Here is a 22,532-nt window from a genome sequence, read left to right as displayed (position 1 = left end):
GTAAAGGAATTTCTAGGATGATGCTTGTGGTATAACAAAAAATATGTTTAGGGCTTCCCTGGTGGTGCAGTGGTTGAGAGTCCGCCTGCCGATGCAGGGCACATGGGTTTGTGCCCCGATCTGGGAGGATCCCGCATGCCGCGGAGCGGCTGGGCCTGTGAGCCGTGGCCGCTGAGCCTGCGTGTCTGGAGCCTGTGCTCCACAACGGGAGAAGCCACAACACTGAGAGGCCCGCGTACCGCAAAAAAAAAAAAAAAAATATGTTTAGTCTTTGTCCCCTGTTCCTGGCAGAGCTCCTAAAACCCTTGGAACTTTGACAAAAGAGTCTTTTGTATGCTAATGAGATGACTCAGCTCTTTCCTTAATTCTAAGTCATTTTAGGAAATTATAGAACCTTAAGGGAGGTAGGTCTTAGGAACCTCCAGATTCATAGTATCCTGGGCAGAAGTGCAGGGAACCTCGTTTGCAGCTGGTGTCTAAAACGGGGGCAATTTGTGGGTCTAAGCCCTTACCCTGTGGGGTCTGTACTGACTCCAAGAAGTGCATAAAAGAAATGAATTGTAGGACACCCAGTTGGTGAAGAAGAAATGGAGAACTGATTGTTGTTGGAAAAGACACAACATTGAAGGAAGATTCCAAGATGACAGCTATATTAAGAGGGCAACCAGTCCACATTGAATTTTGTTTGTTTGTTTGTTTTAATTTTTGGCTGCGTTGGGTCTTCACTGCTGCGCATGGGCTTTCTCTAGTTGCGGCGAGTGGGGGCTACTCTTCATTGCAGTGTGCAGGCTTCTCACTGCAGTGGCTTCTCTTGTTGCAGAGCACGGGGCTCTAGGCATGCGGGCTTCAGTAGTTGTGGCACAGGGGCTCAGTAGTTGCGACACGCGGGCACTAGAGTGCAGGTTCAGTAGTTGTGGCGCACGGGCTTAGTTGCTCCATGGCATGTGGGATCTTCCCGGACCAGAGATCGAACCCGTGTCCTCTGCATTGGCAGGCAGATTCTTAACCACTGAGCCACCAGGGAGGTACCCACACTGAAATATTGATAATTTCACTCTGTGGACAGTTGTATTGCTAGATGCCATTACCAAGATGCCTACTGCCCTCTTTTTAGCCAGAGAAGAGAATGCCCAGGTAAGCCTGGCTCAGATTCTTAATTGTACTTGCCTTGATGAAGTTCCTGCTCTCCCCTTCATGTCAACTACCTGAACCAAACGAGCACACTCATTTAACTGATGTGCTTCTGAGAGATGGAGGTCAGCTACAGTGAGACTGGAAGTAGAAAACACAGAGCAGTCCACTCTCTGACCACATTTCTGCCAATCATCCATACCTGGTGACATGAGAATCCTACCAGATGTCTCAACTATGAGCTCTATGACATTCCCCATAACACTCAGGGTCTTGCCCACCCACTTTCCCAGAAGGGAATCTTGTAAACCAGGAAGCCAAAAGTCAGACTCTGACACAGACTGTTCAATGTGTCTTTTTCCGTAAGCCTTCATCTAACAGTGCCGGCTAAGTCAACACTCGGTACTGTGAATTTGGCAATATTCTATTTTGTACCCTAGGTGTTAGGTATATAGATGTAGTATTCTCTAAATTGCATGTGTATGTTTTAAACACATCTGTATTCAAAACGTACATTTTACAAAAAAAAGTTTTAAATAAAGAGTAGAGCAGTATGTATAGTGCGCTGCCATTAGTTTAAAAAAAGGAAAGAAAGAGAATTCGTGTACATACATGCTTGTACATGCAAAAAATACCTCTGGGAGATTAAGAAACAGATCACAGTGACTGCCTCTAGTGAAGACAATTGGGTAACTGAGGATCGGGGTGGGGTGGGAAACAGACCTTTTACTGTAAAGCCTTTTAAAGCTTTTGAATTTCTAACACTATGAATTTCAAAGGCATGAATGCATACATACATACATGAATAAATTCAATGACTTCTCTGATTTAGCTCTAGGATTTTGGCAAATCACAACTCTGAGTCTTTAATAATAGTAATAGTGATAATACCTCAAACACTGGTGACAATCAAATAAGCTTTTGTAAAAAGCCCTTTGAAATCATCAAATACTATGTATATCTGAAAGGTATTATTACTGAAAAATATCTATCCTGTCTCTTCCTTTCCCCTTACTGTACATAGAAAGTGTCATTCCTTCTCCATATGGTAAGTTTTATTTAGCAGTTAGGAAAACACTGGCTTAAACTAATTCATGTGAAGTTATTTAGATTTCATAAACACCTAATGAAGACTGCAACAAGTTCACCTGCTACAAATTCCTCACAATACTACTAGTCCTTTTCACACATGTTAAACCATCACAATGAACCTTTGTGTGGCTCTAAGTCAACAGGAAAGCCCTGTGTGAACTGCCACGAGTTCAACAAGACCTATAGAGGGACCCTAAGATACCCAACCTTATGGCAAGTTAATCCAACATAGAAACCAGCAAGACAAAGTCCCTGTACTCAGGGAGCCCACAATCTGTTAGTGATCCCAACAGTATAAGCGCTATGTGGAGGTTGTTTTTCTCAAGACCAAGGGAGGAACACAGAGTTAGTCACCTAACTCATAGGGACTGCAGAAACAGCAAGGAAGGCTGCTAGGAAGAGGTGCTAAAGTCTTACTTCATCCAAGCTGGAAGGAACAGTAGGAATGAAACAAGTAGGTTTACAGGGGTGGGACTTCAGGCAGACAGAATAACAGAGGCAAATCATCAAAGAGTAACAGAGCATTCAGCAAACTGCAGGAGGCCATGGGGATACTGTGTTCTGCATTTCTGGACAAATGAGCCTGTCATTATTAACATCTCGGTTATACTTGGTATAAAATAACGTTTAATAGTGTTTATTTCCTGTTATCAGAGCCTAATGGACAACATACAATTATTTTCCCATTATAGTCTAAGGGGCCTTGGTAGAAATTTATTAAACCTAAATCGTTTTAAAAGTCTAGATTCCAAATATCCAGAGTCAGGCAATGGTAAATGATGAAAATTATTGTCATCTCTGATTAGGAGGAAAGCAGAAGCGCAGAGTAGATAACGGTAGAAAAGTACTCCTTTGGTTGTTCTTTTTTTTAAAAAGTATATGCAACTTCCAGAAAGGAGGACGTTAATGGAGATGACAGATGTACAGCATTATTCTCTCTGTTTAAACAACAACAAAAAAATTTCATTCCACGTTCTGAGGGAGAGACTCATCAGACTGTGATAGTGGCCAGTAACTGTGTCCAAACAGAAAATGGTACCATAAATGACAAAGATGTCCAACAGGTGAATTAACTGCTTCTCAACGTTGTCTGTCATACTGCACACCTACATGATTCTTTCTCTGAGCAATTCTGACAGCTTACATCACTCAGGGGAAAAGGGAAACAGCATCTCCAAAATGACTGACATCAAAGAGGCAGAAGAGCAGGGACAATTTCCATAAAGCACATGGCAGACAAAGTTCAAAGGAATAATTGGAGGTTTTTTATAACTCGCCTGTACTGACATTATGCCAGATGATTTTACAGACTATTCAAATCGTTCATGGCAGGGATTTAGGTCAGGTATATAAAAGGTCTACCTGGCTGAAGGAGTTCTATGATTATCTGGTCCCACTGTCCAGACAAACAGCTGAGGGCTATCTTGCAGCAATAACCTCAGCCTTGGACAGGTTAGAAATACTGTTTAGATAAAGAGGGGGTGTGATTGCTACGATTATGTAGTTTAAGAAATACAATTTTCTGTAAAGCAGGTGTTGTTTCCAAGTTTTAAGACTAAGCAGAAAAAAAAAAGGCTAAGCAGAAAGTCTAGCCACTGTATGTCACAACGGTCGCAGTGGAATACTGAAACCTCACCCATGTGGGAGTCAAATTTCTTGGAACCTCAACTACCTCGCTCTAGGTATAAATTCAAAAGGTAAGCATCAATGAAGATAGCCATCACAAACCCATGCAAAGCCCCACGATGCCATTAGAGACACAGTGTGCTTCGGGAAGAAAGAGGAAAAAAGCCTCTCACAAGCAAAAACAATTTAAATTATAAATAAAATAGCCACTGAGCAGACAAGAGAGACAAAATTCATGCAGTATCTGAAGTTCATACACCTCCACTAAGAACCTATTTACTCTGATTTACATTTAGAATTTATTCCTACATTAGATATAGTTTCTACAAGCATACTGCTTCCCATTTCAGGGAAGCAGAGAGGCAATTAATAAGTTGGAGTCATCTACAGTCAGAATCACTGACAAGGCATACTGACAGCACTCAGATGCAACAGCGAAGAGCCTGACATGGGAGAAGAAAAATCATTTTTATAAAACAATGTAGAACCCAAAACACAAAGCAGAATGGAGCCTTTAGTAGGCATGAAACAGCTACCACTAAAAACATCAGTGGCCTCTGAGAAGATCATCGTATTACACATGTGTGTGCACAACAGAATGGATAAATCTCTTGTCATGAGACCTGTGTTCTGGTTCTGTTGCTTGATCACAGCCATTCAGCTTCTTCTGAGCTCAGCTCCCCTAGTAAAATCAGGATAATACTTCCTTGCCCTACCCACTGGACAGACTGCCATAAAGAGCTGAAAAAACAATCTGTATAACAGCATTTGAAAAATGTAACAAACTATACAATATATGACTCTAAGAATATGTTAGAATATGCTTTGTATACTGTTTAAGACAATATATTTAAATCAATTTCTATTTAAATGGCTATATAAAAAACTACACTTCTCTTAATAGCAGAAAATTAACTTACATGGTACCATTTATCCCCTCCCCCAAATAGCCAGTTTTTTTTCCTACTATTAATTAGCAAGAAGAAAAGAAAGAGTTGTAAAGCAAGAGAAAGATTTTAGCATCTGAAAAAGGATAGATATATATATGTATAACTGAATCACTTTGCCGTACACCTGAAACTAACACAACATTGTACATCAACCATACTTCAATAAAAAAAGAAATTTTAAAAAATAATAATAAATTAACCAACTACAAAAGGAAAAAAAAAGATTAGCTGCCCTTTGGAAACCAGATAGGTTATATATAGCATTTCTTTTGATAGGAAAGACATTTCAAAATGAGAAAAGATAAAATATTTTTTTAATGAAAATGAATACCCATACCTAAAAATGTAACATGAAATAAAATATCTATTATAGTTACATTACAGAGCAATTTTTTAACTGTAGGTCACAATCAGTATGGAAAATATTAGAATACATTATTTTTAGTAAAGGTTAAGTATTATTTTATAGAATTTTGTTTTACTTAATATCTATTATTACTACGTACATATGTACTTATTTTCTAGGTAAAGGTACAGTTTGCTTCCTTAATGTTCTCCTATTATTGCATCAATTTCCTGGCCTGGTCTTGGCTGCCTGTCCCAATCTATCCATGTGCTCCTTAGGAAGCTCCTCAGCCTGCATGCTCCTTACTATTGGTAAGCCCTTCCCTGGTCTATGCCCACTTTCTTATGCTTAGAGCCTGTACCTGCAAGAACAGCAGTTACAAGTTCTCAAATAGACACACACAAAATGAATTTAGTATATACAACAGAGTTGCTCTGATTGGGCATAGGCTACATATTCCATCAAGAAAAGGGGGGGCTTCCCTGGTGGCGCAGTGGTTGAGAGTCCGCCTGCCGATGCAGGGGACACGGGTTCGTGCCCCGGTCTGGGAGGATCCCACATGCCGCGGAGCGGCTGGGCCCGTGAGCCATGGCCGCTGAGCCTGCGCGTCCGGAGCCTGTCCTCCGCAACGGGAGAGGCCACAACAGTGAGAGGCCCGCGTAACGCATAAAAAAAAAAAAAAAAAAAGAAAAGGGGTACACAGAAAGATGTGTATTTTATCATATAGATGTCATACTTGGGGCCACCTCTGAAACTACACAGAATCCATTCTACTTCCCAGCAAAAGCTCTCTATCTCTTTCAATTAAGGGATGAAAAATGAAAGCAGAGAAATGTAAAAAATAGGACTGAAGAGAGGTACTGTCAAAGGAATAACAACAGATCAACTGATCAAGCCAATCAATCACTGACAGCTATTCTGAATCTGAACACTGTTATAGAACAGTCCTGAGGAAAAATACTGAAAAGAACCAAATATCTACAAAAATACACACACACACAACAAATGCTGGTGCTTCATCATGCATATCATCAGTACAAAGAGAGAAGAAGAGAACATAATACCTATTACCTGTTCTCTCTGCAAGTCCCCATTGCTATCATTTCTCTCACGTTCTACAGGCCAAAATCTACTTTGGAAAACATGTTCTTACAAATCAATCCACTCTGATTGAAACAGAGGGACATGTCAATCCAAGTGACCAATATGCAGAAACAGAGCAAACTCAGGGTTTGCTGAATTCACTTTTTATTGACCGTGTCTTTTGCCAATTCTCACCTACTTTCAAACATATATCAAGTAAATTATCAGACATTTAATTTTACCAAGTGCCAGACAAATAGGTGATTCTGTACCAAAATACTGAAAATATGGTTATCCTGATTTGTAAAACTCATTCCGGGCATAAATGCTAATTAAACCATACTACCATTGATCAGTAAAAGGCTCAAATAGGCATTTAAGGGCTGAATAAAACATGAGTCCGGAAATTCACAGTGAAAATACATATAAGTAAGAAAGAACATGCAAATCTCTATAAAATAAGTGCTGTAAAATATGCACTAAGGGAAAATTGAGGAAGTGAAGAAGATCCATGTGTGTTACATAAGGTCCTAAAGACAGCATTAAAGCTTTTAGAATCAACTATGCAAAAAGCAAGCACCACAGAGAATTGAAAGAAGGTTGAGACTGGGAATAAACAAACAGGAACCTGATGAAAGGAAGAAACAAACATAACTGTGTTGATGAGGTCTATATTGTTACTACTCCACCAAACAACACCCTTCTCACAGAGAGTGCACAGGAAATTGGACAGACAATGCTGTCCAGCTACAAAACCCACCTTAGTGAAGGCTGAACATGAGTGAGAAAATACAACAAAATGTCAATCAGTGCAGCTGAGATTTCCAGAAATAATTTTTACTTATTATATAATATTTACTTACTATCTCTAAAATTTTGAATGTTTTGAATTTTTCTTAATACACTGAAATACATGAAAAGTTTGTGCATAAAAATGCAAGTTAAGAAAAACTGTTTATCCTTGATACTAGTTAAAAATATAATAGTAAGATAATTCCAAATAAGAGCAATTCTGATGAATAAAATTAGCACTTGGTATAAAATATGTAAAACTATCAGTGAAAAAAAGGCAATGGCAAAATGAAAAAAATTATAAATGGATTTCCATTCTAAAACACTTAAATAGCTATAGTATTATATCAATTTAAAAGCCAGTAGACTAGCATTAAACAAAAAAAACACAGAAGGCACACACAAAATACACAGAAGCAAATTAGATGATACCTTTCTATAATATAATAATGCTGATAATTAACCTCCAAGTAAGTGTATCCCCTTCCCTCAATCAACTCACCCAACATTCTCTGCATCTTCATCACACTCAGCTTTATATTTGCAAGGTCCACACTTGGAGTGTTTTCTGTGAACTTCTGCCCCTGACCCTTCCTCTTCTGTTTAAAAAGAAAAATTAAATTTTCAACCAAAAGGTGGGAGCCTTTCCAGATATGCTTCATGTTTTCAGCAGCCATTATCCTATTTCTGGGGAAAATGTACCCAAGCTCTTGAAAAAAAATCAGTTCCAAAAGTCTATCAATGCTTGAGTCCAAAAATGTTGTCAGTACAAGAGTACAACATATTCTGTGAAAAAAAAAAAAGTATTGGGGCTAGAAAAATAATCCCTTAACCTATGTACAATGGAACAGTATGCTAGATTTGGTTGATTCTTTAAAAGAATTACCATAACATCAAATAAGAGAGAGGAAAAAAAAAACATGAGCAATAAATTTAGTCCAGTGATTACCCTATTGAAATAGCCTGTGCAATCCAGGTTAGCAAATAAGTGATTAAACAAAGCAGAGTCTAACCACTACCTTTTCCTCACATCAGTTTCACACCTGTCTTAAAAATTATCTCCAAATTTTGAAGAGGAAAGGGGTCTATTTACAAAGGACTTGCCCTTTTCTACTTTACCACCTAGCACAGCAAGCAACACCCAGAATACAGAAGGGTATGCATCTCCTATGACCCAGCACAAAACAACAGTGCATACCACCAGCCCCCAAGTCAGCTCATATCCCACATTTAGGGAACCCTATACTCCTGGGTCTTAACTAGAGTGGATCCTATCCTGATAACCTCAAACTGGGCAGGGAGATCAGTTCTGAAGCCAATTTAGGGATTACAGTTTACTCAAGGGATTTCCCAGTCTGGTTTGGGAAACCACACCTTATTGAGGGGGTGTCAATCAGCGGAGAAGATGTTGTAAGGAAAGCACACACAAACCTAAGTAACCTAACTTACTTTGCATACAGTGGATACTCATTAAGAGTACCTGTTTGGTACTATTACCAAACTCGCCATTTTGTGTGTCTGCCTACACTTTAAGTAGAAATCCTCCCCAAATTCTAATGAATACTCCCGAAACAATTCCAGGGAGCATAATCCTAAGTATTTCTAAGGCCTCAGAAACATAATGAGATCTAGAAATCATACAGCCACCATGAGCTCACTAAAGTTTGTATATTAATCTGAGCAAACCACTTAGCCTTTCTAACTCATACTTCCTAAAAAAAAACTGCCAACAACCAACATCCTCAGGGCAAGATATCCAGTATTTGTACCATATAAGCAAATCTGGAGATCAACTTCCACTTCTTTAACATAGTAACAATGACTGTTTCCTAACTGAATATCTGACCACAGGGGCTGGACCACATGATCCTTTAAAGTCCTTTCCAGCTCTAAGATCCAGAATTTATGATCTCATCCTTCACATATGATCACGAAGTTTCTCCTTGAACATGTCCATTTAAATTAAATTCTATTGTTGGACCGTTTAAATCTTTTTTTTTTTTTAAGGTCTAACTGTCATCCTTGAAATTCTTTCTCAGAACAGTTCTACTCTCTAGATGACCTTCAAAGTCCCTTCCAACTCTAAAATGTTAGGATTCTATGAAATGTAGAAGGGTGGAGTAAGGTTTCAGATAGTACTGAAAGGATCACAACTGTAGTTTTCATTTGCATAAGTGTGAATTTTACCAGAGTATGTTTTTTCTTTTAGTGCATCCCCAGAGCACCTCAAACTTACTTTGCATACAGTGGATACTCATTAAGAATTACAGCCTCATTAGACCACGAAATAGATCAGTCATTCTCAATTCTAATAATTCAGAGGAAACTGAATTACCAAATATTAGTTTTTCAAACTGTTTTTAAATATTGTACCTTGAAAATTCCTTATGAGCAAAAATTTGTAAGCAAGGGATGGGAGAGTGTTACATATACTCTGGTCCAAGCTAAAATCATCTGGGGATGATCCTAAGGGGAGGGCACCTTGGTGTAACTTCAGTTTAACAGGAGTAACATTTCCCCTTTGTCTGACAACAAACCTATAATGAAAAATAAATGCAGGAAAAAAAGAATGCTAAGGGCTAAGGGGGATAGAGGGATTGGGGGTGATAGCTGAGGGGTACAGGGTTTCTTTCCGGGGTAATGAAAATGTTCTAAAGTTGGCTGTGGTGATGAATGTACAATTCTGTGAATATACTAAAAGCCACTGAATTACATACTTTCAATGGGCAAACTGCATGGTATGTGAATTTTATCTCAATACGGCTGTTTTTAAAAAGTGAAAGAAAAAAAATACTTTTTTAAGGGGTATTTGAAACTTACCTCCCTCTCCAGATCCAGAACCATTATCTGAGAAGAAAAATAAAGAATGAATATGAATACTTTTACTGGAAATCTCAGATTATCAAGTAGTAAAATTTCTTATCAAAAATCAAACTGTGAGGCTTCCCTGGTGGCGCAGTGGTTGAGAGTCCGCCTGCCGATGCAGGGGACACAGGTTCGTGCCCTGGTCCAGGAAGATCCCATATGCCACGGAGCGGCTGGGCCCGTGAGCCATGGCTGCTGAGCCTGCGCATCCGGAGCCTGTGCTCCGCAACGGGAGAGGCCACAACAGTGAGAGGTCCGCGTACCGCAAAAATAAATAAATAAAATCAAACTGTGATATCCATTCTCATGTAGCCCCTTTTCTCATTTTTTCTGGATATCTAACAGTTTATTCTTATATACTTATTTTGTACCTTTCTTCAAATATAAATTACTTGGACACATAATCCATACCTCATACATCTTTGTAGCCCATTCAGGAAATACCCAGGTGCCTTGTACAGAGTAAAAACCAATAAATATTATAAAGTAAATGGCTAAATAGAAATAACTTTAAATAACTCACTTAAAAGGTAGAAGAAATTTTTAATTTTGTTAAAGCTTGAAAGGAATAAAGAATAAACTGCTTTTATTAAAAAGGGAGGAGAAGAGCTTTGGGTCTTGCTCCAAAAATCTTCTTCATTAAATCTGTGGATAACAGCCAAAAGCCAAAAGATATGAAAAGCCCCAAGGTTTAGAAGGAAAGAACCTCAAGGTTGAGGTTTTCATATTACTAATGAAATTAACTTCCTCTAGGAAACCTCACCAGAAGGAATCTCACCAAGGTGTAGGTGAGAAACTTGTTACTAGTCAAATTAAAGAGCCTCCCTCAAAGTTACCAGCAAGAAGCCAGAGTAAAATGTAATTAATTTAAAATATGTATTTTATAATCCTAAAAGAACCAACATATGGCGCAGAGCATGCTGAAAAGAGGGCAATGGTGTGGTATCATAAGTGTGGAACAGACATGGCAAGTGATGAACTTAACACTTTACCCAGCACTTTCTAGGGAGGAGGATTTCCTAGAGAATCCATTCCAGTTCTTCAAATAGTTCTCTAGAGTGGGAGACACCCTCAACAATATCGCTCCCTTCCCCACTTCCCTTCAATCTCCTGCAGACTATAATAAAAGTCCCAAACGTGGTAGAAACAGGAAGAACTGGAAAAAAAATACATATTTTATGTAGCATCCACTTCAACTCTTCATGGGATTTTATACAAAGTCTTACATTGTATTCATTTTGATTGATCAACCATAAAATAATTATATCTTCTCTGAGAAAGTAAAGAGGAAAAGAAAGAGTAAAAGAGTAGAAAAAAAGACAAGGAAAAAGGGAACTCAAAAGTATTTTTATTACCAAACTTTGCTTAGGAAAACTCTCTTTTTCCCTTCTATTCCATATACATTGACTGGGTACTTATTATGTATGTGTTAGACAACATACACATAATAAGTAAAAGGTAGATATAAACTGATAAATAAGACAGTTCCAGTGCATGACATACTTACTCCCGATCTTTTTTCCAACTAATGTCCAATTTTAATAAATATAATATCTCACACCTTCCTTAAGGGTCATTTAAAACTCTGAAATAAATTAAATATACTGTGACTATTCTGATAATGAGGTTGAGTTCTTCTTGTCAATCATATTTTCACTGGACACACGCCTTCCCCTGCCCCAACCCTGGGATTATGATATACCTCCCTAGGCAGGATATAGTACTTTCCTGTTGAGAAACAGGATCTGGCCAAAGGCAGATGTGTTAGATAAATGAAATACAGTACGATATTTACATAGAGATATGCACAAAGTGTGAATAAACTCTGCCAGGAGATACCAGAGAAGAAAGATTTCACAGAGTAGAAAAGGCTTAAGCTCTATCTTAAAGCATAAAAAAGTTCTCAAATAAGCAAAGGAGAATGTTGTTCCTAGCACAGGGAATAGAACCAACACCAGACCAAATGACATGAACAACTCTGGCCCCAGCCAGAAGATAACAAAATCAATATAGCACCTTATAGCTTAGCTCATTCAATTCTCACTTAACCCCAGGAGATGACATCCATCACAATTTAGGTATGTAACTGGGGCTCCAAGCAGCTAAGTGACTTGTGTAAGGTCATACAGTAAACAAGAGCTGGAGTTACTTTAAAGCCAAGTCTTGTAACCCTAGTGCAGTGCTCTTTCCAGCTCTTTCCACTCTGCCTCCCAATGCTTAATATTCACTGCTTATCAAAGCAGTTGGTGTCTTAAACTTCTCATAAAGGATGCATAATTAATTTGGGATTATAAAGAACTCCATATTCCTTTTTAGCTACTAAATCAAGTCTGTGAAACAAAATGTACTTAGAGAAGTGTATAAGAACCACATCAAATGATAGTCTATTGGCCTAAGAGCATCTAATTATTTAGTGTATGGAAAAGAATTTGGCCTTGCCCAAAGAGAGTTTTGGCCTTCTGCCCTCAGCTTCTGGAAGGCAATCGATGTTTAGGAAGGGAGTTGACCACATCAGACCTTAGGGTGGGACAAGCCACACCCAATACTCTTAGGGCAAGGGCTGGCCACACCAGAAATACCAACCACACAGTTCAGAGTGGGGGCTTTGAGTCATGTGGTATTAGTGTACCCAGAGTTTGAGATCAACCACATGGACCATCAATCAATTACGCTTATGTAATGGAGCCCCAATAAAAACACAGGCACTGTAATATACAAGGAGAGAAAGGAAATGGAGTAATCGTATAAGAAGAGTCTCCACCTTTACTGCTAACCTTCATACAATAATTCTGTTACAATACCTCACTCTGCATCCCTGCCCCCAAATACAAACGGAAGTAAGATACTAATATTAATGCTTTCCAAAATTAACCATTACCAATTCAGGAAGGAAAAGACAAGGAAGAAAATACAAACAATTGGGGGAGGTGGATGACAAGGGCTAGCAAACAGAAATGAGAAGATATAAAAAGAGAAGAGATTGGACAGAGACACATCCTGGGATGCCACTAATGACTTCCTATGGATACTCCCCACTCCTTCCCCACCCCCCAAGATAAAAATCAACAAAATGGATCCCATAGCATTTCCCACCCCAAATCTTATCCTGTCTTATATTCAAACCATAAGGCAAAAGATATGCAAAGTCCCCACCAAAAAAAAGCATTAACCATTAAAAACGTCCTGAGAAGTAACAGTCAGTACAAGACTACCTGGGGTTAAAACGCAACGTGAGGGCTTCCCTGGTGGCGCAGTGGTTGAGAGTCCACCTGCCGATGCAGGGGACACGGGTTCGTGCCCCGGTCTGGGAAGATCCCACGTGCCACGGAGCGGCTAGGCCCCTGAGCTATGGCCGCTGATCCTGCGCGTCCGGAGCCTGTGCTCCGCAATGGCAGAGGCCACAACACTGAGAGGCCCGCGTACCGCAAAAAAAAAAAAACAAAAAAAGCAACGTGAAATGGAGGCCAAAAAGAGCTCCCCCATTCCCCACATAATCATCACCAATCCATACAGCAGTTTTGGGAATAAACCTCTGACTGGAAACTTCCTCTTAAAAGTATGGCAGAACCATTTCTAACATTTTTTCAGAAGAATATCACACATACCAGAGTAGCATGGTCCCCTTGCTACTACTGTTATCTCTTTCTGGTGCTTACAAGCAGCCCTTCTGAGGAAGCATTCATTTTGGTACGTGTCCCCATTTGATCCACAGACAGGAATATAATTTGTATGGCACTGCAAAAGAAACAAAAATAAATTCTCAGACTAGGCATGAATATTAATAGTTCATTTCATATTCATGAATGCAATACCATAGTATTATGACATACTTCTACTACAAAAGAGTTTGTTCTTTTATTTGGTTTTTAAAAAGAAGAGTTATGCTTCTTTCTCATACCTTTTTTCACATTCATAATGAAAATTAACTATCAACTATCCATAAAAATGAGAATGAAAATCCCTATCCTATCTACATCATTTGCTTGTGATCCAGAGAGATAATATAAAAGGAAATGCTTGCCAATGTTTGTCATGAGCACTAATGATGTAATGTCATTTCATTATTATCAAAATTCACTTATTCAATACGTCTAGTACACAAAGTCTTAAGGTAAATGCTATAGTAGAAAAATGAACTCTGTTCTTAGAGACCTTACGATCTTGTTAGTGAACCATATAAATAGGAAATACATATATATGATCATGTACTAAATCAAAAGCGTAGACAATAAGTGTAATATCTAATACCTATTACTGTAAACTGAAGTATTCAAGAAAAGCCTCCTCAGAGAAAGTGAAATGTGAACTGGGCCTTGAAGGATTAGTAGATGAAAAGAAAAAAGATGATTCATGTTTGAGAAATGACACTGAATTGGTGTGTTTAAAAAACTTTAACACTTCTAAATGTCAAAAATATCATAAAGAACTAAAGTTTTAAAATCTGGGGAAAATAGTATAATATGACATAACTTATTACTAAAAGAGAGACAGTACAAATTAATACAAAAGATAAATTTACAAAAAATAACAAATGGTCAATTAATATATAAAAAATGCTGAGTTTCACTAGCAATCAGAGTGGTACATGAAAACGCGATGCTATTTTTAGCTTATAAAGCTGGTCATTAGACAAACAAAAAATTCAATTTGGTGGACATACCAATATACCTGTTGTGCTAATTTAAACTGGCTCAATCTTTTGAGAACATAATTTAACAATACATTTCAAGAGTTCTAAAGAAGAAATGTGATTTGTTTATCTAGAGTTACACATTTAATGATATATCTGAAGGAAATTATTGTAGATGAAAATTTATTACAGTCATTTCAAATAGAAATGTATTCATATCTAAAACATAGAAACAACCTAAATATCCAACAAGGCAATATTTATTTAAACCATGCTATACCTGTTCAAGGAGTCACTGAGCATTACCCTTTATAAGAATACTGTGTGACAGAAAAAGATAATGTTAGGTGAAAAGTAGGTGATAATACCATATATGTAACTTCTGAGAATTTTGTGCCCTTTTTCTTTTTTTGGATGCGTTGGGTCTTTGTTGCTGCGTGTGGGCTTTCTCTAGTTGCGGCGAGCCGGGGGTAGGTGATAATACCATATATGTAACTTCTGAGAATTTTGTGCCCTTTTTCTTTTTTTGGATGCGTTGGGTCTTTGTTGCTGCGTGCGGGCTTTCTCTAGTTGCGGCGAGCCGGGGGGTACTCTTCATTGCAGTGCACAGGCTTCTCACTTTGGTGGCTTCTCTTGTTGCGGAGCACGGGATCTAGAGCACAGGCTCAGTAGTTGTGGCTCACATGCTCTAGAGCGCAGGCTCAGTAGTTGTGGCTCACACGCTCTAGAGAGCAGGCTCAGTAGTTGTGGCGCACGGGCTTAGTTGCTCCGCGGCATGTGGGATCTTCCCAGACCAGGGATCGAAGCCGTATCCCCTGCATTGGCAGGCAGATTCTTAACCACTGCGCCACCTGGGAAGTCCCTGCCATTTTTAAATGTATTATCTAGTCCACAAAACTGAATGCAAATTTCCTAAATAATTCGATAATATAAAATAAAAATATAGCAAGAAAATAAATTACATATATATACACATATCTCAATTATTTAGAAAAAATAAATATTCATAGAGTAAATCCTGGAAGAAAACACCAATAAATTTTTCACATTACTTGTCACCAGAGTTTTTTAATTCCATGTATATGGTTTTCTGTATTTCTCAATTTTTCTGCAATGAACAAGGCTTACTTTTATCATTTATTTACTTTCTAAAAAGTGGTCAACTTACTTTATGAATCATAAATATGGCATGCTACCCCAGGTCAAACACTGGTAAAAACAATTTCTAATAAAATATTTTGTAACCAAGTTGATTTGCTATACAATATCAGCAGACTCCTACATCAACTTTAGTTAAAATTAAAATTTTACTTTAGGATGCCTTCCTATACTCCTCTAATTCGTCAAGGATCACTTACTATATTCTCTCCCCTAAAATGTACACAATAACTTGTATGATGTCTGCAGGAATCAATGTTACTCTGTAATTATACAATGTATAATTAGCAAAAAAGACCATAAGCTCCAAGATGTCAAATGCTAAGTCTATGGACTTCTCAAGCCAACTCTTCACTGAACAAACATTTAATAACTTTCTAACGTAGGGCTTGCAAAGGTGCTAATATCGCCCCCTAGGGGTGGGTGCCCCTATGGAGGCATTTTTGGTTGTCATAATGAGAAAGGGACATTACTGTCATTTAGCAGATGGATTCCAATGGTGCTCGATGTACTGCAAAGGAAAGGATAGTTCCACACAACATACACACCATACAATTTCTGAATGCAACTCTAGCCATTCATGTAGGAACTATGGTAAGGCCATATACAAATAAGATTGTTCTAGCTTCTCCTAATAGCTTTTATTCTAGCATCCACCATACCTCTACTTTTTTGTTTTCAAATACTACTAGTATGAAATTGCTGCTGCTGATCTTCTTAAAAATCCAAATGTTCATTATAAGTAAATATAAGCATCTACTATATTGTCTTCTAGTGTAATCATGCCCAAACATTTACATTTTGAAATACTTATTTTACTATAAACTACTTTTATTTCTCCTTTACATTGCAAGTGTATATTATAGTGATTTCTTTAATTATGTGTTTATGTAGGCTACATTATATACAAATTTCATTTAAGAATAGAAAAAGAAATGGAATATAAATTATTGGTTATAAAAAAGGGTTATTAAGTCTGATAGGGCTGAGAATCTATATGGTAATAGCTAAGATTTATTGAGGAGTTTCTATCTAGTAAACGCTGGCTACAACTTTAAATGTCCTAAACTAACTTAAATATAACAATCCTGCGAAGCACATGACTTAGTGCTTAGAGCTGGGACTCTGAAGTAAAATGCCGATTTCAAATCCTGGGTCGACCATCCATGTGACTATGGGCTAGCACCAGTGCCATTTCCCCTATCTATAAAATGGTAATTATACTAGTATCTACCTGATAAAATTGTTATGAGGACTAAATAAGAGAAATCCATCTTTAGCATTTACATCTAGCCATAGTAAATTCTCAACAAACATCAGCTGGTTCTGCTATTGCTATTATCATTTCTGAGTCTTAAGTCTTGCCCAGGGTCACAGCTAACAAATGGAAGACCCACGACTCCTGACAAGTGATGTTCTCTAACCACTACACACCAGTTTTTCAGCAGGATCTCACCATATGTCACTTGGTGGTAGTGAGTAGGGGGCTTAAAACAGTGTAGGCAATGTCCCTGAAATGCAACCTAACGAGCACATACCAAGGAGTGAGCATGAGATGGGAAAAGCAGACCTACAGTTCTTAGGCCAGCCTGTTTCCAGAAGTCTCTTTTAAGAGCCTCTCATTATGCTATGGAAAAATTAAGGGATTTCGGCAATTTTAACAACATACAACTTCTGACTTGGGCACTGACTCTAACCTAAGGTCTGCCTCCTCTATACTGCCACTCTTGCTAGGGGAAAGAACTCTCCCCTACACCTTCTCTTTAGCTGCAAGAGTGATTTGAAGTAGTTTACAAAGGTGCAGCAGTGTACAACTCTGCAGCCACATCCATTCAAGCATTTATTGTGTACCTACTGTGTGTCAGGAACTGTGCTGAATACAATATATAATATTAACAAAGTTGTGATGGTTGATTTTATGTGTCAACTTGACTGGGCCCCAGGGTGCCTAGATTAAATATTATTTCTGGATGTATCTGTGAGGGTGTCTCTGGATGACATTAGCATTAAATCAGTGGACTGAATAAATGCCCTATCCAATGTGGGTGGCATCATCCAATCCACTGAGGGCCTGAATAGACCAAGAGGTGAACGAAGGGAGAATTAACTCTCTGCCTGACTGGTGAGCTGGGACCTTGGTCTTCTCCTGGTTCTCAGGCCTTTGGACTCAGACGGGGACTTATATATCAGCTCCCCTGATTCTCAGGCCTTCAGCCTCAGATTGGAACCACACCACCAGTCTTTCTGGGCCTCCAGCTTGCGGACTGCAGACTGTGGAACTTCTCAGCGTCCATAACTGAGTGAGCCAATTCCTTACAATCTCTTTCTCTCCAAATATATATCCTGTTGGTTCTGTTTCTCTGGAGAACTCTGACTAATACAAAGGTCTAATAAGTGGACACAGTACCTAGCAAGAGCAGAAACTAAAAAACTCAGGAAAAAAGACATAGGCCCAAGAACTCCAGTCAGAAGAACAAAGAGAAAGAAAGAAGAAAGAAAACAGCGGAAAAGCCATATGCACTCCTCTTTGTATATATTACCCAGGTTTTAATGAAAAGATGCAATACTGATCATTTTTCTTTGTTCAACATTAATAAAAGCAGCTTTGTTTATATATGTGGCAAGATGCAATAGCTCTTATCAACAGGCTGAACAAAACAATTTTAGAATTTTAAATCCTGTTATTATCTGTTAAAATGTGTTTAAATTATGTTCCAGAAAGCTTATATTAAACACTGAAAGCATGAGGAATCATAAGCAAGGGGGTTTTTTGAATTTTCTTTTTTTATACAGATTCTTATTAATATCTCTTTTATATGTATTACTGTATACATATCAATCCCAATCTCCCAATTCATACCACCACCACCCCCCCTCCCTCCACTTTCCCCCCTTGCTGTCCATACTTTTGTTCTCTACATCTGTGTCTCTATTTCTGCCTTGCAAACTGGTTCATCTGTACCATTTTTCTAGATTCCACACACATGCGTTAATATGCAGTATTTGATTTTCTCTTTCTGACTTACTTCACTCTGTATGACAGTCTCTAGGTCCATCCACGTATCTGCAAATGGCACAATTTCATTCCCTTTTATGGCTGAGTAATATTCCACGGTATATATGTACCACATCTTCTTTATCCATTCGTCTGTTGATGGGCATTTAGGTTGTTTCCATGTCCTGGCTACTGTAAATAGTGCTGCAATGAACACTGGGGTGCATGTGTCTTTTTGAATTACGGTTTTCTCTGGGCATATGCCCAGTAGTGGGATTGCTGGGTCATATGGTAATTCTATTTTTAGTTTTTTAAGGAACCTCCATACAGTTCTCCATAGTGGCTGTATCAACTTACATTCCCACCAACAGTGCAAAAGGTTTCTCTTTTCTCCACACCCTCCCCAGCACTTGGTGTTTGTAGATTTTCTGATGAGGCCCATTCTAACTGGTATGAGGTGATACCTCATTGTAGTTTTGATTTGCATTTCTCTAATAATTAGTGATGTTGAGCAGCTTTTCATATTTCTCTTGGCCATCTGTATGTCTTCTTTGGAGAAATGTCTATTTAGGTCTTCTGCCCATTTTTTGATTGTGTTGTTTGTTTTTTCAATATTGAGCTGCATGAGCTGTTTATATATTTTGGAGATTAATCCTTTGTCCATTGATTCGTTTGCAAATATTTTCTCCCATTCTGAGGGTTGTCTTTTTGTCTTGTTTATACTTTCCTTTGCTGTGCAAAAGCTTCTAAGTTTCATTAGGTCCCATCTGTTTATTTTTGTTTTTATTTCCATTACTCTGGGAGGTGGGTCAAAAAATATCTTGCCACAATTTATGTCAAAGAGTGTTCTTCCTATGTTTTCCTCTAAGAGTTTTATAGTGTCTCGTCTTACATTTAGGTTTTTAATCCATTTTGATTTTATTTTTGTGTATGGTATTAGGGAATGTTCTAATTTCATTCTTTTACGTGTAGCTGTCCAGTTTTCCCAGCACCACTTATTGAAGAGACTACCTTTTCTCCATTGTATATCCTTGCCTCCTTTGTCATAGATTAGTTGACCACAGGTGCATGGGTTTATCTCTGGGCTTTCTATCCTGTTCCATTGATCTATATTTCTGTTGTTATACCAGTACCATATTGTCTTTATTACCATAGCTTTGTAGTCTGAAGTCATGGAGTCTGATTCCTCCAGCTCCATTTTTGTCCCTCAAGATTGCTCTGGCTATTTGGGGTCTTTTGTGTCTCCATATAAATTTTAAGATTTTTTTGTTCTAGTTCTATAAAAAATGCCATTGTTAATTTGATAGGGATTACATTGAATCTGTAGATTACTTTGGGTAGTATAGTCATTTTCACAATGTTGATTCTTCACATCTAAGAACATGGTATATCTCTCCATCTGTTTGTATCATCTTTCATTTCTTTCATCAGTGTCTTATAGTTTTCTAGATACAGGTCTTTTGTCTCCCTAGGTAGGTTTATTCCTAGGGATTTTATTCTTTTTGTTGCAATGGTGAATATGACTGATTCCCTAATTTCTCTTTCTGATCTTTCGTTGTTAGTGTATAGGAATTCAAGAGATTTCTGTGCGTTAATTTTGTATCCTGCAACTTTACCAAATGCATTGATTAGCTCTAGTAGTTTTTTTGACGGCATCTTTAGGATTATCTACGTATAGTATCATGTCATCTGCAAACAGTGACAGTTTTACTTCTTTTCCATTTGTATTCCTTTTATTTCTTTTTCTTCTCTGATTGCCCTGGCTAGGACTTCCAAAACTATGTTGAATAATAGTGGCGAGAGTGGACATCCTTGTCTTGTTCCTGATCTTAAAGGAAACGCTTTCAGCTTTTCACCATTGAGAATGATGTTGGCTGTGGGTTTGTTGTATATGGGCTTTATTATGTTTTTCTGTCTTGTTTTTTTTTTAATTTTATTTATTTATTTTAATTTTTGGCCGCATTGGGTCTTTGTTGCTGCGCACAGGCTAAGCGACGAGCGGAGGCTATTCTTCATTGCGGTGCCCAGGCTTCTCATCAGGTGGATTCTCTTCTCACAGAGCACAGGCTCTAGGCGTGCGGGCTTCAGTAGTTGTGGCACTCAGGCTCAGTAGTTGTGGCTCACGGGCTCTAGAGCGCAGGCTCAGTGGTTGTGGTACATGGGCTTAGTTGCTCCACGGCATGTGGGACCTTCCCAGAGCACGGCTCAAACCCATGTCCCCTGCACTGGCAGGCAGATTCTTAAACAATGAGCCACCAGGGAAGCCCAGCCTTTATTATGTTGATGTAGATTCCCTCTATGCCCACATTCTGGAGAGTTTTTATCATATATGGATGTTGAATTTTGTCAAAAGCTTTTCCTGCATTTATTGAGATGATCATATGGTTTTTATTTTTCAGTTTGTTAATATGGTGTATCACATTGATTAATTTGCATACATTGAAGAATCCTTGCATCCCTGGGATCAATCCCACTTGATCATGGCGTATGATCCTTTTTTTTAAAAAATAGATCTTTATTGGAGCATAATTGCTTCACAATACCATGTTAGTTTCTGTTGCACAGCAAAGCAAATCAGCCATATACATACACATGTCCCCATATCCCCTCCCTCTTGAGCCTCCCTCCCATCCTCCCTATCCCACCCCTCTAGGTCATCGCAAAGCACTGAGATGATCTCCCTGTGCTGTGCTGCTGCTTCCCACTAGCTATTTATTTTACATTCAGTAGTGTATATATGTCGATGCTACTCTCACTTCACCCCAGCTTCACCCTCCCACCCCATGTCATCAAATTCATTCTCTATGTCTACCTCTTTATTCCTGCCCTGCAACTAGGTTCACCAGTACCATTTTTTTTTTTAGATTCCATATATATATGTTTGCATACGGTATTTGTTTTTCTCTTTCTGACTTACTGCATTCTGTATGACAGATTCTAGGTCCATCCACCTCACTACAAATAACTCAATTTCATTTGTTTTTATGGCTGAGTAATATTCCATTGTATATATGTGCCACATCTTCTTTATCCATTCATCTGTTGATGGATATTTAGGTTGGTTCCATGCCCTGGCTATTGGAAATACTGCTGTAATGAACATTGGGGTACATGTCTCTTTTTGAATTATGGTTTTCTCAGGGTATATGCCCAGTAGTGGGATTGCTGGGTCGTATGGTAGTTCTACTTTTAGATTTTTAAGGAACCTCCATACTGTTTTCCATAGTGGTTGTATCAATTTACATTCCTACCAATAATGTAGGAGGGTCCCCTTTTCACCACACCCTTTCCAGCATTTATTATTTCTAGCTTTTTGATACTGACCATTCTAACTGGCGTGAGGTGATACCTCATTGTAGTTTTGATTTGCATTTCTCTATTAATTAGTGATGTTGTGCATCTTTTCATGTGCCTCTTGGCCATCTGTATGTCTTCCTTGGTGAAATGTCTATTTAGGTCTTCCGCCCATTTTTTTACTGGATTGTTGTTCTGTTTTTTTTTTGATATTGACCTCCTTTGTCTGTTGTTTCATTAATCCTTTGTCTGTTGTTTCATTTGCAAATATTTTCTCCCATTCTGATGGTTGTCTTTTCATTTTGTTTATAGCTTCCTTTGCTGTGCAAAAGCTTCTAAGTTTCATTTGGTCCCATTTGTTTATTTTGTTTTTATTTCCATTACTCTAGGAGGTGGGTCAAAAAAGATCTTGCTGCTGTTTATGTCAAAGAGTGCTTTTCCTATGTTTTCCTCTAAAAGTTATAAAGTGCTCATCTTACATTTCAGTCTTTAATCAATTTTCAGTTTATTTTTCTGTATGGTGTTAGGGAGTGTTCTAATTTCATTCTTTTACATGTAGCTGTCCAGTTT

The 22,532-nt window shown here is 38.2% G+C and overlaps 1 protein-coding gene across 1 annotated transcript in view; it reads right to left on the bottom strand.

Annotated features, from left to right (window-relative positions):
- The window catches only part of TMEFF1 (transmembrane protein with EGF like and two follistatin like domains 1), a 93,894-nt gene that overhangs the window by 37,165 nt on the left and 34,197 nt on the right, over positions 1 to 22,532 (bottom strand). Inside the window, exons 3-5 of the mRNA XM_065878790.1 lie at positions 13,491 to 13,620; positions 9,841 to 9,867; positions 7,523 to 7,619 (exon numbers count right to left, since the gene is read on the bottom strand). Coding sequence (XP_065734862.1) covers positions 7,523 to 7,619; positions 9,841 to 9,867; positions 13,491 to 13,620 — 254 coding nt within the window. The remainder of the gene's footprint in view (positions 1 to 7,522; positions 7,620 to 9,840; positions 9,868 to 13,490; positions 13,621 to 22,532) is intronic.

The sequence above is a fragment of the Phocoena phocoena genome, chromosome 6 (genome assembly GCF_963924675.1).
Source record: "Phocoena phocoena chromosome 6, mPhoPho1.1, whole genome shotgun sequence".
NCBI lineage: Eukaryota > Metazoa > Chordata > Mammalia > Artiodactyla > Phocoenidae > Phocoena > Phocoena phocoena.
The sequence above is the reverse complement of the archived record's forward strand: the minus strand, read 5'-3'. Positions and strand labels throughout refer to the sequence as shown.